Source organism: Cervus canadensis, chromosome 17, assembly GCF_019320065.1.
Source record: "Cervus canadensis isolate Bull #8, Minnesota chromosome 17, ASM1932006v1, whole genome shotgun sequence".
In the NCBI taxonomy this organism is placed as follows: Eukaryota; Metazoa; Chordata; class Mammalia; order Artiodactyla; family Cervidae; genus Cervus; species Cervus canadensis.
In genome coordinates, this window is record NC_057402.1 from 34,017,794 (window position 1) to 34,032,381 (window position 14,588).

The 14,588-nt window shown below is 51.4% G+C and overlaps 1 protein-coding gene across 2 annotated transcripts; it reads left to right on the forward strand.

Moving 5' to 3' along the window:
• The first annotated feature begins 11,448 nt into the window (after positions 1–11,448).
• ISLR (immunoglobulin superfamily containing leucine rich repeat) lies at positions 11,449–14,588 on the forward strand. Of its 2 annotated transcripts, none has more exons than XM_043490048.1 (2): positions 11,449–11,760; positions 12,567–14,588. In XM_043490048.1, the coding sequence occupies exon 2, from the start codon at positions 12,568–12,570 to the stop codon at positions 13,852–13,854; it is 1,287 nt and encodes a 428-aa protein (XP_043345983.1). In that variant the 5' UTR covers positions 11,449–11,760; position 12,567; the 3' UTR covers positions 13,855–14,588. The 2 variants fall into 2 exon arrangements, with proteins under 2 accessions (XP_043345983.1, XP_043345982.1); XM_043490047.1 differs by lacking the exon at positions 11,449–11,760 and adding an exon at positions 12,247–12,381.

Genomic DNA, 14,588 nt, shown 5'->3' on the forward strand with positions numbered 1-14,588 from the left:
AAACTGATTAGAATCAAATGGGACCAAGATGGCAGACAAAACTAGACCTTGATTCTCAATCAGCAAGCTAAATGACACACCCAGAGGCGCCATGACAGTTCCAAGGCACTGTCAAAAGACCAAGGAGTGGGCAGCAGCCCAATTCCTGAAAACCTCCACCCCTTCTACAAAATAGATGGCATAATGCATATGAAATTACCCAGCGTATAAAAACTAACCACACCACATTTGATGGCTGCACTCACTCTCTGCCATGGTCCACACTTTGTCTGTGCTCCTCTCTAAATCTGAATAAATCCACTTCTTACTGATCACTTTGTCTCTTACTGAACTCTTTCTGTGATGAGACATCAAGAACCTGAGCTTCATTAAGTCCTGAAACCAGGTACCATGGGTTTTGGCTGGGTTCGAGTCCCAGACACATGGGCTCACGTCCCAGGCAAGGTTTTGGCTGGGTTCAAGTCCCAATTTGAGGTAAGTGGTTTCAAAAACAGGGGTATAATTTTTTTTCAAATCCCCTTCCAGCCCCAAACTGGAAGATTCTTCCCTAAAACTCATCAGAGGAACCGCCTGGAAGAGATAGGGTTTCAAGGGTGGGTGCTGCTGTTGATGCAGAGTAGGGCCCTGTGCACTCCTAGGCATGGAGGCTTTTTTGTTGTTGTTCCCCATTTCTTTTTTTTTTTTTTTTTGTTCCCCATTTCTTATGGGTAAGACTCCAGCTTCCAAGACCTTCTCTCAGTTCCAAAGGGTAGAAAGCTGCCAATCAAAGGAGGAACAGCAAGGGAACCACCTGAGGCAAGATTAAAGGACGAGAGACTCATCAAGATTAGAAGACTGACTGGACCACCTAAGATCCCTAACACACCCTCACCTTGTCAGCAACTCCACTCTTTTGAAACTTTATGAAAGACTGTTACTGCCTTGATTCTTACTGCATACTCCTGCCTGACTATATAACCTCTCCTTACTCACTGGGGGAGGGGGTATAATTCTTTTGGCATTGGCCTACTGTGTTCCCCCTTTGCCTGGCAAAGTAAAAAAGCCACTCTTTCCTTCTCCTCCATAACTCTGTCTCTCCTTATTTCTGTTTGGCATTGGTTCGCAAAAGAGCCAAGATTTTGGCAACACTGCCTCTGAGTTCAGTGCCCCCACGCTGGCCTTTGGGGTATCCCATAATGGTTCATACACCGTAAAGAGGAGTGGGTCAATCGATGTGCCTTCCCAAACTCTCTCTGCCCTCTTCCCACCAGCAACCAGCCTTCCTGCTTGGGAGAGAGGTCTCAAGGGCCCAACAGGAAGTGGTAAGGAGAAGAGCCAGAGAAGATCTCTCATTCTCTGGGGTGGGCAGTTGGGTTTTTTCCTCATGTGTAAGCCTCATGTAGCAGCAAGATAAACCAACAGCTGGAAGCTTCCTGAGGGCAGTCACTGAACTGGGGGTGGGCACAGGGCTCCAGAAAACACTAACAATGGTTGGAGTTCTTCTAAGAAGGATATCCTCAAAGTTCTCCTAAGTGATGGGCCTCTTTGGAGTAAAGAGTTCCCCAGAATTGATGGTGTTCTAGAGGGAACATCATGATGGAGTGTCAGGGAGGAGCTTGGGGCTTCTAAAGGGGTCTTTAGATTAGATGCCCTCTCAGCTCAGTTCAGTCGCTCAGTCGTGTCCGACTTTTGCAACCCCATGGACTGCAGTACGCCAGGCTTCCCTGTCAATCACCAACTCCCAGAGCTTGCTCAAACTCACGCCCATCAAGTCAGTGGTGCCCTCTCAAGACTGGCCTCATTCAGGGCTCTATAACTGAACAAGGCATCAGGGTTTCAAAGGGCTTCCAGCTGCTTGGAAAGCAAAAATAAATAGAAGCAGCTCGTATATCAATAAAGCAAGTCATTAAGGAAAGCAGGGGCTTTTAATGTGAGGCAATGTCATCACAAGGAGACATATACAAAGCAGGGTCATTTTTAGAATTTGGTGAAGGCACATTATTCTTTTGACAATAGGAATAAAGAAAGCAATTAGAAACTCCATGAAAATCAAAAGCTGTACAAAAAAAGCCATCACCCAAATATAAAGAAAATGAAAATGTGACAAGCCTTTGAGTACTTGATGGAGCCTAAGAAAACTGAATACATGTGACCTTGAGGCATTCTTAGCCACCCTTTAAATGGCCTGGGCATCACGACCTCAGATCAGAAGAGAAGGAAATCATCCTTGGGTACATATTCCTTCTCTTAGCGGTGAACTATACTCCTAGTAATATTGGTTTATTGATTTTTCTTAACTTTTAAAGCTGATCTAAGGACAAAATGCAGTTGTCGTAATTATGACTTCAACACAACATTTACATATCATCATTCTTTTAAAATGTCAAACTGTTACAGACAGGTTGAGAGGTAGATGAGTGTGGGGGAGGGGAAGAGGAGAGAAAGAGTGGTAAATTTCTCATTTTGTATGGTGGAAAGGCATTAGATGGTGTCTCCTTTCCTGGTGGCTCAGATGGTAAAGAATCTGCCTGCAATGCAGGAGACCTGGTTTCAATCCCTGGGTTGGGACGATCTCCTGGAAGAGGGCATGGCAAACCACTCTAGCATTCTCGCCTGGAGAATCCCCATAGACAGAGGTGCCTAGTGGGCTACAGTCCATCGGGTCGCAAAAAGTCGGACACAACTGAGTGACAAAGCGCCGCACACAGTACCTCTCTATGGAGTAGGAAGGAAGGGGTACTATTTAGAGCACAAATGCAACCAACAGAAGAACCAGGACAATTTTAACTAGCCCTGCACTTTAGAAGGCTCTGCTCTGACTCTAGCCTAGAGTTACCATGTTTAGTAGCATTTAGATAACAAATATGGTTGTTGTCCCAGTATAAGTATGCTCCCATTTGCTATTGGGGCCATACTTACACTAAAAAATTGTTGTTTAGTGGACATCCTGTATTTTATCTAGCAATCCCATCTTGCACATGCCTCTCAAGGGGACTTTTCCACCTAGAGCCTGCACCCAGTTCTAGACCTGGGACCCTGGAATTCTCTGCCCAAATGAACAGCCTGAAACCTACTTCCAGGGCCTCTGTAAGTCTTCTCACCCTAACCACTCCTCCTGAGGGAGAGCTACACCAGGGTGTGTATCCCCTGAGGCCTGAGTCAGTTTGAGGGAGGCAAGGGATGTGGACAGAGCTAGGGTATGGGGACTGGGACGTTCACTTCTCTTTGCATAGGGCCCCTCATGGTACGGGATGGAGCCTGGGGTGGGAAGAGAAACAGGACAGCTGTCAGCTGGGGGCTGTGGGAGACGGTGGGTGGGCCCTGCCTGCCTGTCTAGTTCTAGGACTCCAAAGAGTACAAGAATTCTAAATTTGAACTTGGCCTTCAAGTGGTTATGAAAGTACATTTTTCAAGGTGGGAGAATGGAACACATTATGTAGTTTGCAGGATTTACAACTTCTAAATATTTAGACATATGCTATGTGCGCCCCCAATGTACCCTTGTCCCAAGCCCTGCAAATGTTCTGGGCAGGCTTGATGGGTGTAACCACAGCAGAACTAAAAACAGAAACCATCCCGACTTGTTGCCTCTGGGGAGGACGGGGGAGGGAAGGATGGGAGGCAGAGAACCGTAATATTTTATATTAAGCCTCTCTGTCCATTTGATTTTCTGTTGTATGATTTGCATTCTTTGTTATGAAAAATCATTCAAGTTCCAAGCTCCTCCCTCAAATCTTCCTGACCCCCAGCTCACACCCTCTCCTCCCAACCCCTACACCCCTACGTGGTGTGGCATTCTGTCCTGCCTGGCTCTCTCCCAGAGTTCTCTGCAGCCGAGGCCACCTCCCCAGCTTGGCCAACCACCTGCCTCCTCTCCTTGTCTTCCCTTGAGAGGCAGCCTTAGGCTGAGGTCAGCACAGGCCTGTGGCCCTGCTTCCCCATGGTCAGCGGCCTCAGCAGGAACTCCTGTCCTCCCTACATCTCCGGGTGGTACTCTCACTGGTACCCTCCAGGCAGCCTCTCAAGGTTGGGGGAAGCCTGCTACCCTGCCTGCAACCTCTTTCTGCAGGTTTGTGTGGAGCAGGATTACATGGAAACAGTGCTGCAGCCTGGCCTGTTAATGGGAAGCAGGTACCCAGAGGGCTTTCTGCTGCTGGAAGCATGCTCCGCGCTCCTCCGGGCTGTCCCTGCCTTTCCCACCTTGTTCTCTCATGGCTCTGGCTCTGCCTGCTCCCTCCTCTCTTCTTTCTCTCTCTGCCCTTGTCTCTCTGTTTCTCCTTTGGTCTGTTTACATTAGCCTGTAGTCTTCTGCCTACTGCCGAGGATTCCACTTTCCAATAGCACAGGGACCATTGCTACTCTCCCATGCTGGATCCCAGACCCTGCTTCAGACCTGGTTTTCAAATACTCCTGTCCCACCCTCTAAACCTGCACCTTCATCCAAACCTAGCCTTTGAAATTGACCCCTAACAAATAGCCTTTGGGCTGTTTCGGCACCCTGGAGCTACTTAGGGACAGGTATCCTGACCGTATAACTCTGGTTCCAGTCTAGAACATTAATTCAAAGCCTCATTCATTCATAGCACTCCCCAATCCCACCTCTAGCCTCGTAGAAGGGCTGGGGCTGAAATGTGGAAATCTGGTATGTGCCCTGGGTGTGTGGCCAAGGTCTGAATTTCTGGAAATTGGGGGATTGGCCTGCAGAAGAACAAAAATAATTCCAATGAGATATGTCCCAGTTGGTGCTGCTGCTGAAAATGGTCCCTGTGAACTAAGGGAAAGGTCAGAAGAGGGCAGCGAGGATGGTGCTAGGAGGTGGGGACCAGGAAGGCCAGCTAGAGAGTGTCCAGTGACAGAGAGGGCAGTACCACACCAAAGGGAGGGGCTGGAGAGACTCTGGGCAGACAGAGGAGGGCTGTGGGCAGAGGCTTCCTGCTAGGAGCCTAGAGGTCTTTCTTCACTAATTCATTCAACACTATTTATTGCGCACCTACTAAGTGACTGGCCCTTTGGCAGGCGCTGGGTGTATTGCAGTGAACAGAACCAAGTACCCCCTCATGTGGAGCTTATATTCAGACTGGGGAGATGGAGAAGAATTATACTCAGATACTTCATAGGTGTTAGGAAGAAGGACAAAGAATTCCCTTGTGGTCCAGAGGTTTAGGATTTTCACTGTCGTGGCCTGGGTTCAATCTGTGGTCAGCGAGCTAAAATCCTGTAAATCCCACAGCCTTGTGGCAAAAAAAAAAAAAAGAAGAAGAAGAAGGATAAATAAGGCAGGGTGAGGGGACAGATTCAGACTTAAATTGAAGAAAGTAGGGAAAACCACTAGATCATTCAGGTGTGACCTAAATCAAATCCCTTATGATTATACAGTGGAAATGAGAAATAGACTTTAGGGACTAGATCTGAAAGGCAGAGTGCCTGAAGAACTATGGATGGAGGTTCATGACAATATACAGGAGACAGGGATCAAGACCATCCCCAAGAAAAAGAAATGCAAAAAAGCAAAATGGCTATCTGAGGAGGTCTTACAAACAGCTGTGAAAAGAAGAGAAGCAAAAAGCAAAGGAGAAAAGGAAACATATATGCATCTGAATGCAGAGTTCCAAAGAATAGCAAGGAGGGATAAGAAAGCCTTCCTCAGTAATCAGTGCAAAGAAATAAGAAAAACAATAGAATGGTAAAGATTAGAGATCTCTTCAAGAAAATTAGAGATACCAAGGCAACATTTTATGCAAAGATGGGCTCAATAAAGGACAGAATTGGTATGGACCAAATAGAAGCAGAAGATATTAAGAAGAGGTGGCAAGAATACACAGAAGAACTGTACAAAAAAGATCTTCATGACCCAGATAATCATGATGATGTGATCACTCACCTAGAACCAGACATCCTGGAGTGCGAAGCCAAGTGGGCCTTAGGAAGTATTACTACAAACAAAGCTAGTGAAGGTGATAGAATTCCAATTTAGCTATTTCAAATCCTAAAACATAATGCTGTGAAAGTGCTGCATTCAATATGCCAGCAAATTTGGAAAACTCAGCAGTGGCCACAGGACTGGAAAAGGTCAGTTTTCATTCCAAACCCAAAGAAAGGCAATGCCAAAGAAGGCTCAAACTACTGCACAATTGCACTCATCTCACATGCTAGTAAAGTGATGCTCAAAATTCTCCAAGCCAAGCTTCAACAGTACATGAACCATGAATTTCCAGATGTTCAAGCTGGATTTAGAAAAGGCAGAGGAACCAGAGATCAAATTGCCAACATCCACTGGATCATTGAAAAAGCAAGAGAGTTCCAGAAAAAGATCTATTTTGCCTTATTGACTATGCCAAAGCCTTTGACTGTGTGGGTCACGATAAACTGTGGAAAATTCTGAAAGAGATGGGAATACCAGACCACATGACCTGCCTCTTGAGAAACATGTATGCAGGTCAGAAAGCAACAGTTAGAACTGGACATGGAACAACAGACTGATTCCAAATCAGGAAAGAGTATGTCAAGGCTATATATTGTCACCCTGCTTATTTAACTTATATGCAGAGTACATCATGAGAAACACTGGGCTGGATGAAGCACAAGTTGGAATCAAGATTTCCGGGAGAAATATCAATAACCTCAGATATGCAGATGACACCACCCTTATGGCAGAAAGTGAAGAGGAACTAAAGAGCCTCTTGATGAAAGTGAAAGAGGAGACTGAAAATGTTGGCTTAAAGCTCAACATTCAGAAAACTAAGATCATGGCATCTGGTCTCATCATCATGGCAAATAGGTGGGGAAACAGTGTCAGACTTTATTTTTGGGGGCTCCAAAATCACTGCAGATGGTGACTGCAGCCTTGAAATTCAAAGACGCTTGCTCTTTGGAAGGAAAGTTATGACCAACCTAGACAGCATATTAAAAAGCAGAGACATTACTTTGCCAACAAAGGTCCGTCTGGTCAGGGCTATGGTTTTTCCAGTAGTCATGTATGGATGTGAGAGTTGGACTATAAAGAAAGCTGAGCACCAAAGAACTGATGCTTTTGAACTGTGGTGTTGGAGAAGACTCTTGAGAATCCTTTGGACTATAAGGAGATCCAACCAGTCTATCCTAAAGGAAATCAGTCCTGAATGTTCATTGGAAGGACTGATGTTGAAGCTGAAACTCCAATACTTTGGCCACCTGATGCGAAGAACTGACTCATTTGAAAAGACCCTGGTAAAGATTGAAGGCGGGAGGAGAAGGAGATGACAGAGGATGAGATGGTTGGATGGCATCACTGATTCAATGGACATGAGTTGAGTAAGCTCCAGGAGTTGGTGATAGACAGGGAGGCCTGGTGTGCTGCAGTCCATGGGGTTGCAAAGAGTCGGACACAACTGAGCGACTGAACTGACTGAACTGAACGGAGGGGACAGAGTGACAATATGGTGGCTGGGAAGATCTGGGGAGTTGGTATTTGAAAGTCTCCTGAGATAGAGGAAGTGAGCCCTACAGAGTCCAGTTTGAGAAAAGAGCAATAGCAGGGCCCCAAGGTGGGAGCGGGTGATGTGAGAAGATAACACAGGGAGCAGGGTGGGGGTTGGGGCAGATCACGGAGACACTTCCTGGTTTTCAGGGTCTGAGGAAGTGAAACCAAAGAAGAGAAGGGAGAGACCCTCACACCTGAGCAATGGGAAGGGGTGTGTGGAGAGGAAGGTGGAGGGTGGGAAAGGAAACAGGAGTAGAGCAGAGTCAGCCAGGGGCCAGGCATGCTCTGTCTGGGCGGGGGGCCTCTGGGAGGAGGTGAGAAGATGGGGCCTGGCCTATGCCCCCAGTTACAGCCTGGGGAGCCCCCACAAGGAACTGACGCTCTAGCTATCTACCCCTCATACCTGCAGGGTACACGTACCAACAAGTACACATGGAAAACCAGCACAGTGCATGCAAATAGAAATGATTGTGCATGAACACACACATGCACACAAACTCCTCATGTGAAGGTAGACTTTCATTAGAAATTCTAGGACATCAGGGCTGAAGGATATCAGATGGTCTCATCTGACTCCCACCTGAAACAGAGAAACTGTATTCTCAATGGCCCAGAACAGACTCTCCTTCCGGGGAGACCCACAGGCTTACCCAAGTCCCTCCAGGAGCAGCTGAGCTCCCTCCCAGTTATTCCCACAAGCTGTGTGGAGAGAGAGTGAGGTTGGGATCAAGACCCACCCGCCCTCTTGGCAGGATGGCAAAGCCCTACCACCACGACTGCCCACGCATCTGAGTGCCTGCTGTCTCCTTCCTCTCAAAGCTGGTTTCAGGGCCCACCAGACCTTCTCTCTTCACCTCTTTTTCGTGTCTTCCTTTCTCTACCTTCAGCTCTAACCCTGGCTCTTGGTGATTCTGCACTTTTGCCCGTCCCCCCCGCCCCTGTCTCTCTTTCCTTGGTCTCTCAGCTTCTCTCCGGTTCCCTCTCTGCTGGGCTCTATCCCTCTCACTCTATTTTCTTTCTCTCTCTCCAGGATCTTTCTTTGCCTTCCAGGAAAAGCTGACGTGGCTCTGGTCACTCAGCAGGAGTGAGGCCTCTTTGGGGTGGGGGCTTCAGGCGGGTTGAGCTGCTGCAGCTGGGGAGGGATTGGCCGCCCTGTTGGGGGGAGAGCCTGGATGGATGGGAGGAGAAAGGGCTGGGCTTCCGAGGAGGGCTGGAGAAGGGGGAGCCGGAAGAAAAACTCTGGGAAGAGGCGAGCCCCACCTCCTCTGTTAGGGCAATCAGCCGTTCCAGCTGGCCTGGGACTGTCTGGATTTTAACACCGAAAGCCCCACATCCCAGGAATGCCGGGCACTCTACCCTGAGGCCCACAGGAGCTAGGATGGGGCAGGCAGGAAGGGCTTCCAGACCTGACTCCTTCCCTCCCATTCCCCACCTCCCAATTCTCCCTTCCACTGTTGAAGGGCTGCCGGGTATCCAGGGATGGTGCAGAGGTTTGGGGTTTGAGAGATGCTCTCTAGTCCTGGGCCTTTGTGCCCGCATCTGTGATCTGGGGACAGTCAGTGTGTCCACACACTCACTGAGGACCCCCATCTCTAGGCCCCCAGGGAGCTCCTGGCCTGGGAAGAGAAAGGGGAGCTGACTCCCAGCTGTGTCCTTACCTGCTCACATCATCTCCTTGGGGACGGGCTTTGCAGGAAGAACTTGATAAGATGATGGTACGTGGAGAGCCTAGGGGCTGCCTAGGAGGTGATAAGCCCCACCCTTGGAGACGCGCCTCCACTTCTCAGGCTCTGTGGTGGGTGGCCCCGCGTGGCCCACTGTGAAGCGCCTTGGAGGACATGAGATGCTTCTTAGTAGAGGCCCACTGGGTCCCAGTGGCCCTTGTCCTATTGTCCTTCCTGGGAGAGGTGTGTCATGCTGTCCCCTTTTTACCCTCAGGAGGTGATGGGATCTGGGCAGATGGGGAAGGGTTGTCAGTGACTGATGCGTGCAGACTTGGTTCTGCCTGGGTGGGCAGGTTACTCTTGCTTCTCCTGCCATAGCCCCCGTCTCCACACCACACCACACCCCGCCCCTCCTCCCGCCCCAGCTGTTCTGCACAGGATTCTGAGGGTGGCCTAGTGCTGGCTTATCATCAAGGTCTTTGACAATGTGGAATGAGGTGCAAGGACCCCCAGGAAGGCTGGTAACATGCTCACACACCCAATAGAGTATGGATCCCCCACGCATGCTCATGCTCATGCTAAGTCGCTCAGTCGTGTCCGACTCTGTGCAACCCTGTGGACTGTAGCCTGCCAGGCTCCTCCATCCATGGGACTCTCCAGGTAAGAGTACTGGAATGCGTGGTCACTCCCTCCCAACCCAGGGATCTAACCCACATATCTTATGTCTCCTGCATTGGCAGGCAGGTTCTTTACCACTAGCGCCACATGGGAGGTGGGTCCCCTACATTGTGTGAGATAGCCTTAGAACGTCCTGTCCTAAGGAACCTGGTCTGGACCCAGAGTCCCTATTTGTAAAAGAGGGTGTGGAGAAGGGAACCTCCAAAGTGCTTTCATTTCTGGCATCTGATGCTCACCCAGCTCACTCACTCATTGAGTTAAGGGCTATTTATTGAGCATCTTCTCTGTGCCAGGGATTAACAACAACTGGGAGAACAAGTTGTCTGCTTTCAACAGGCTTCTTCCCTAGTAGAGGGATCTCCCTTTAAACATAAGGGAGTAAATTTATGTTGAGTAAATTAACTGAGAAAAACCTCTAAAAGGAAAGATAGTTCTAAACAAGTTAACTAATGGCCGGGGGCCGGGGGCGGGGGGGGCGGGGAGAAGGCAACTTGAAGAAACAGACCATGCAGATAGAGGGACACGTTTTTAAAAAAGCTATTATTAGCTTCAGAGAAATTTAAAAAATATACATATATATACATGAAACAAGAACTGGGTGTAAATCTACTCCCCTGGAGGCAGTTAGAGTTGGAACAGTGGAGTTCAGAGAGCAATGCTGCCTCTCCAGACAAGCAGCGCCAACGGTGGGGTTTCAGGCAATTTGGGAGACCCCAGAGAGAATATCACAGAAGGAGAAAGGTCCTCAGCCTCACCTGGCTGCCAGGTGGAGAGTCCTGGGTGATAGAACCATCTCTGTGAGCCTGAGTGCCTCAGAATCCCCGTCAGAAAGCTGAAGCCTGGCCGATTCCTGTCCGGAGCTTCCTTTTACCCGACTGGAGGGCAGTCACACCCCTGCCTGCCTCCCCGCCCTCCTCTCCCGGCTCATCAGGGAGACCTCCTGGGACTTCAAGTGTTTAGGGCAGCCTAGCCTGGAGCCAGCAGGCAGGCATGACTTGGGGCGGGAGCTGGTGAGGAGGATGTGTTTTCTTACATAAACAGGCCTGAAGTTTTGGCTTCTCCCCGAGACTCTGGATCACGGTGGGTGTTTTCTACGCTCTGGCCTCAGCTTTTCACTGGAACACACCCACCACCCACACAGATACACGGTCACAGAGACGCACATTCATTACTACACATAAACACACACACACACACACACCCAAATATATGAATTAGACTCACGCACATCCACACAAACACACGAAGACTTAGCCTCACAACCTGCACAAATACACACACTCAAACATTCCCAAACACACAAAGTCATACATACATGACCTCACACCCACACCCACACACCCCCCACACACAAACTCATCCACACACAGAGATGTCACACCCACACTCAGACATGCACACACAGTCCCTCACATGGTCCCAACTTGGAGAATACCCTCTCCTTTTTCTCCTGTTCAAACTGAGGTTAAAAGTCCCCCACGTTCCATGGGATTCAATTTCTCACCCCTCCCTCCCATAAAATCCTTCTGGCCCCATCTTTTCTTGGGTTCTGTCCAGCTAGTGCTGTGTCTTTAAGGAAGTTGAAGCTGCTAAAAGTGAGTGAGAGAGAGAGAGGAAAAAAAAAAAACAAAAAATTTGGCATCTTTTCCCCCTCAAGTTTCTGGTGTCACTTATGAAACACGGGTCCTTGTTGCTGCAGAGAGGCAGTCGTTTTGCTGGAAGGAGGGAGTATACGGACTGCCTGGGTTCCCTTCCTGCAGCCTCGTCTCAACAGATGGTCTCAGGTACCCTGTCTGGATAAGGGCAGGCCCTTATTCAGGGTGTGCAGACTGAAGGTGGGACAGGGACCAGGCTGCCCCTTCCTCCAGCATCGCCATCTTCTCTTGGCCCTGCAGACTGTCCAGGACTAACTCTTTCTTTGTTGCTTGTTGGTTCCATCTTAGAAGAAGCTCTGATTGACTAAGAAAGAGTAGTTTGAAGGTAAGTCAGCGGCAAAAGGGCTCCAGGGGCCAGTGGGAGGAGAAAGCAGTCTACTGGGCATGGGGACTGGACAGTTTCCTGTTGGTTCGGGGTGCTCAGACAATCCCTTGCTTGGATCTGTCCAGGGGTCATGGATCCCTCTAACAACCACAGCTCTGGAAACCCCAGCAGTATTTGGGTTGAGCCACTGGCCTCATCCAAGCCAGCTGAGAGGTCCTGGCAGGGGTTTATTTAGGCAGCTGCCTGGTGTAGTTTGAACCGAAAAGGCCAAGGGTGTGAGTCTGTAGAAAGGGTCTGGTGTGTGCTGTGGTCACGGCTGGTAGGAGCAGGAGAGGGGTGGGTGGGGCAGATGGGGGTGGTGTGCACTGCACAAGGGGCCTTGTCTAGGCCAGGGGGCAGAGCGTACCTTTGGGGGGCTCCAGGGGGAGGGGCTGTGGCCAGGATGTGGGAGGGCAGGAGGGAGGCTCTGCCAAATGCTGGGGGAGGAGGCGGCTGGAAAACAGATTTCAAGTCACAAAGTCAGCTAGGAGCCGGCCGAGGCAGGGAGAGCTCTCGGCTCAGAGAAGGAGCTGGGGTCCTCTTCCGTCCTGTCTTCGCCCCCTCCTGACTGCGTGACCTCGGGCAAGTCTTGGACCTTCTGTGGGCCTCAGTTTCCCTTCTGTAGAATGGGGGTGGTGGGCTAGGTGCTGTGAGGGGTGTCTTATCTGGATTATGTGGGCAGGGCCTTCTGATGGGGAAGAGCTCTGTGTCGGGGTGCCTTCTGTGGGTCTTTGGGGGTCACCTTGGAGGCATGTCCTTCTCTGCAGGATGCAGGAGCTGTGTCTGCTGTGCCTGGTGGTCCTCGCGGGCCTGGTGCAGGCCTGTCCGGAGCCCTGTGAATGCGGGGAGAAGTATGGTTTCCACATCGCCGACTGTGCCTACCGTGACCTGCAGGCCGTGCCATCCGGCTTCCCGGCCAATGTGACCACGCTGAGCCTGTCGGCCAACCAGCTGCCAAGCCTGCCGGGGGGCGCCTTCAGGGAGGTGCCCCGGCTGCAGTCGCTGTGGCTGGCCCACAACGAGATCCGCAGCGTGGCCGCGGGTGCCCTGGCCTCCCTGAGCCAACTCAAGAGCCTGGATCTCAGCCACAATCTCATCTCCGACTTTGCCTGGAGTGACCTGCACAGCCTCAGTGCCCTTCAGTTGCTCAAGATGGACAGCAATGAGCTGACCTTCATCCCCCGCGACGCCTTCCGCAGCCTTCGCGCCCTGCGCTCGCTGCAGCTCAACCATAACCGCCTGCACACGCTGGCCGAGGGCACTTTTGCCCCGCTCACTGCACTGTCTCACCTGCAGATCAACGATAACCCCTTCGACTGTACCTGCGGCATCGTGTGGTTCAAGACGTGGGCCCTGACCACGGCCGTGTCCATCCCAGAGCAGGACAACATCACCTGCACTTCGCCCCACGTGCTCAAGGGCACACGGCTGAACCGCCTGCTGCCGCTGCCCTGCTCAGCTCCCTCGGTACAGCTCACCTACCAGCCCAGCCAGGATGGGGCCGAGCTGCGTCCGGGCTTCGTGCTGGCACTGCACTGTGATGTGGATGGGCAGCCGGCCCCCCAACTCCACTGGCACATCCAGACGCCCGGTGGCACCGTGGAGATCGCTAGCCCCAACGTGGGTGCCGATGGGCGTGCCCTGCCTGGTGTCCTGGCAGCCAGCAGCCGCCCACGCTTCCAAGCCTTTGCCAATGGCAGCCTGCTCATCCCTGACTTCGGCAAGCTGGAGGAGGGCACCTACAGCTGCCTGGCCACCAACGAGCTGGGCAGCGCGGAGAGCTCGGTAAATGTGGCCCTGGCCACACCAGGTGAGGGTGGCGAGGATGCGCTGGGGCGCAGGTTCCAGGGCAAAGCAGCCGAGGGGAAGGTCTGCTACACGGTCGACAACGAGGTGCAGCCGTCGGGTCCAGAGGACAACGTGGTCATCATCTACCTCAGCCGCCCCAGGGGCCCCGAGGCTGCAGCAGCAGCAGAAGGGGTCTCTGGGAAGCAGCCCCCTGGCCTGCTTCTGCTGGGCCAGAGCCTCCTCCTCCTCTTCCTTGCTTCCTTCTAGCCCCACCCCCACCTGAGGGCTTGCTGACTCTTGCCCTGACCGCTGGCTGTCCCTCACAAGGGGTGCAGGGGCCTGGGGGTAGCAATTCTTGGAGCCTGCATCAGGGACTTCCCACCTTCCTACCTCCCCTTCTCATCCCTTCTAGGACACTCAGCACCCCAATTTCTAGACTTGCTCAAAGCTAGTGACTAGGATGGAATTGGATCCCCTAACTCACCGTCTATGGTGCTAATTGCTGCTAACCACACTGCACATGCTCCTCTGTCTCAGGGGCAGCATGCTGACCAGGCGATGCCCTAACCACCTAGGGGGAGCCTCACTGATGGAATTCCAGGCACTGGGACTGACAAGCTGTCAAAGTTACGGTCAGGGCCTGGGGCTTGGGGCTGGGTGGGGAAACAGCCTGAAGATGGGCACGGGAGATGTAGAATGAGGACACAGAGCAAGTGGCTGGCGTGGCTTTGAGGCTCTCTGACCTGCTTGAGTTCCTGCTGACCTTTGGTGTTCTCTAACGACTTGAGGGCTTGGGAGTCTCTGCCCTCAGACAGGACTAGAAGACCCAGGATGGTGCTCATCTCCAACTCTTCCTCCCTTGGTGTGCCCCTCCATCCTGGATTCCTGCCCTGCCTTCCTCTCCAGGTACACATCTATAGCCTGCATCCCCCCCGCCCCCACCTCGGGAGAGGCTAGCCAGCCTGGGGGCGGCAGAGAAATAAATAGCATTTCTGATGCTC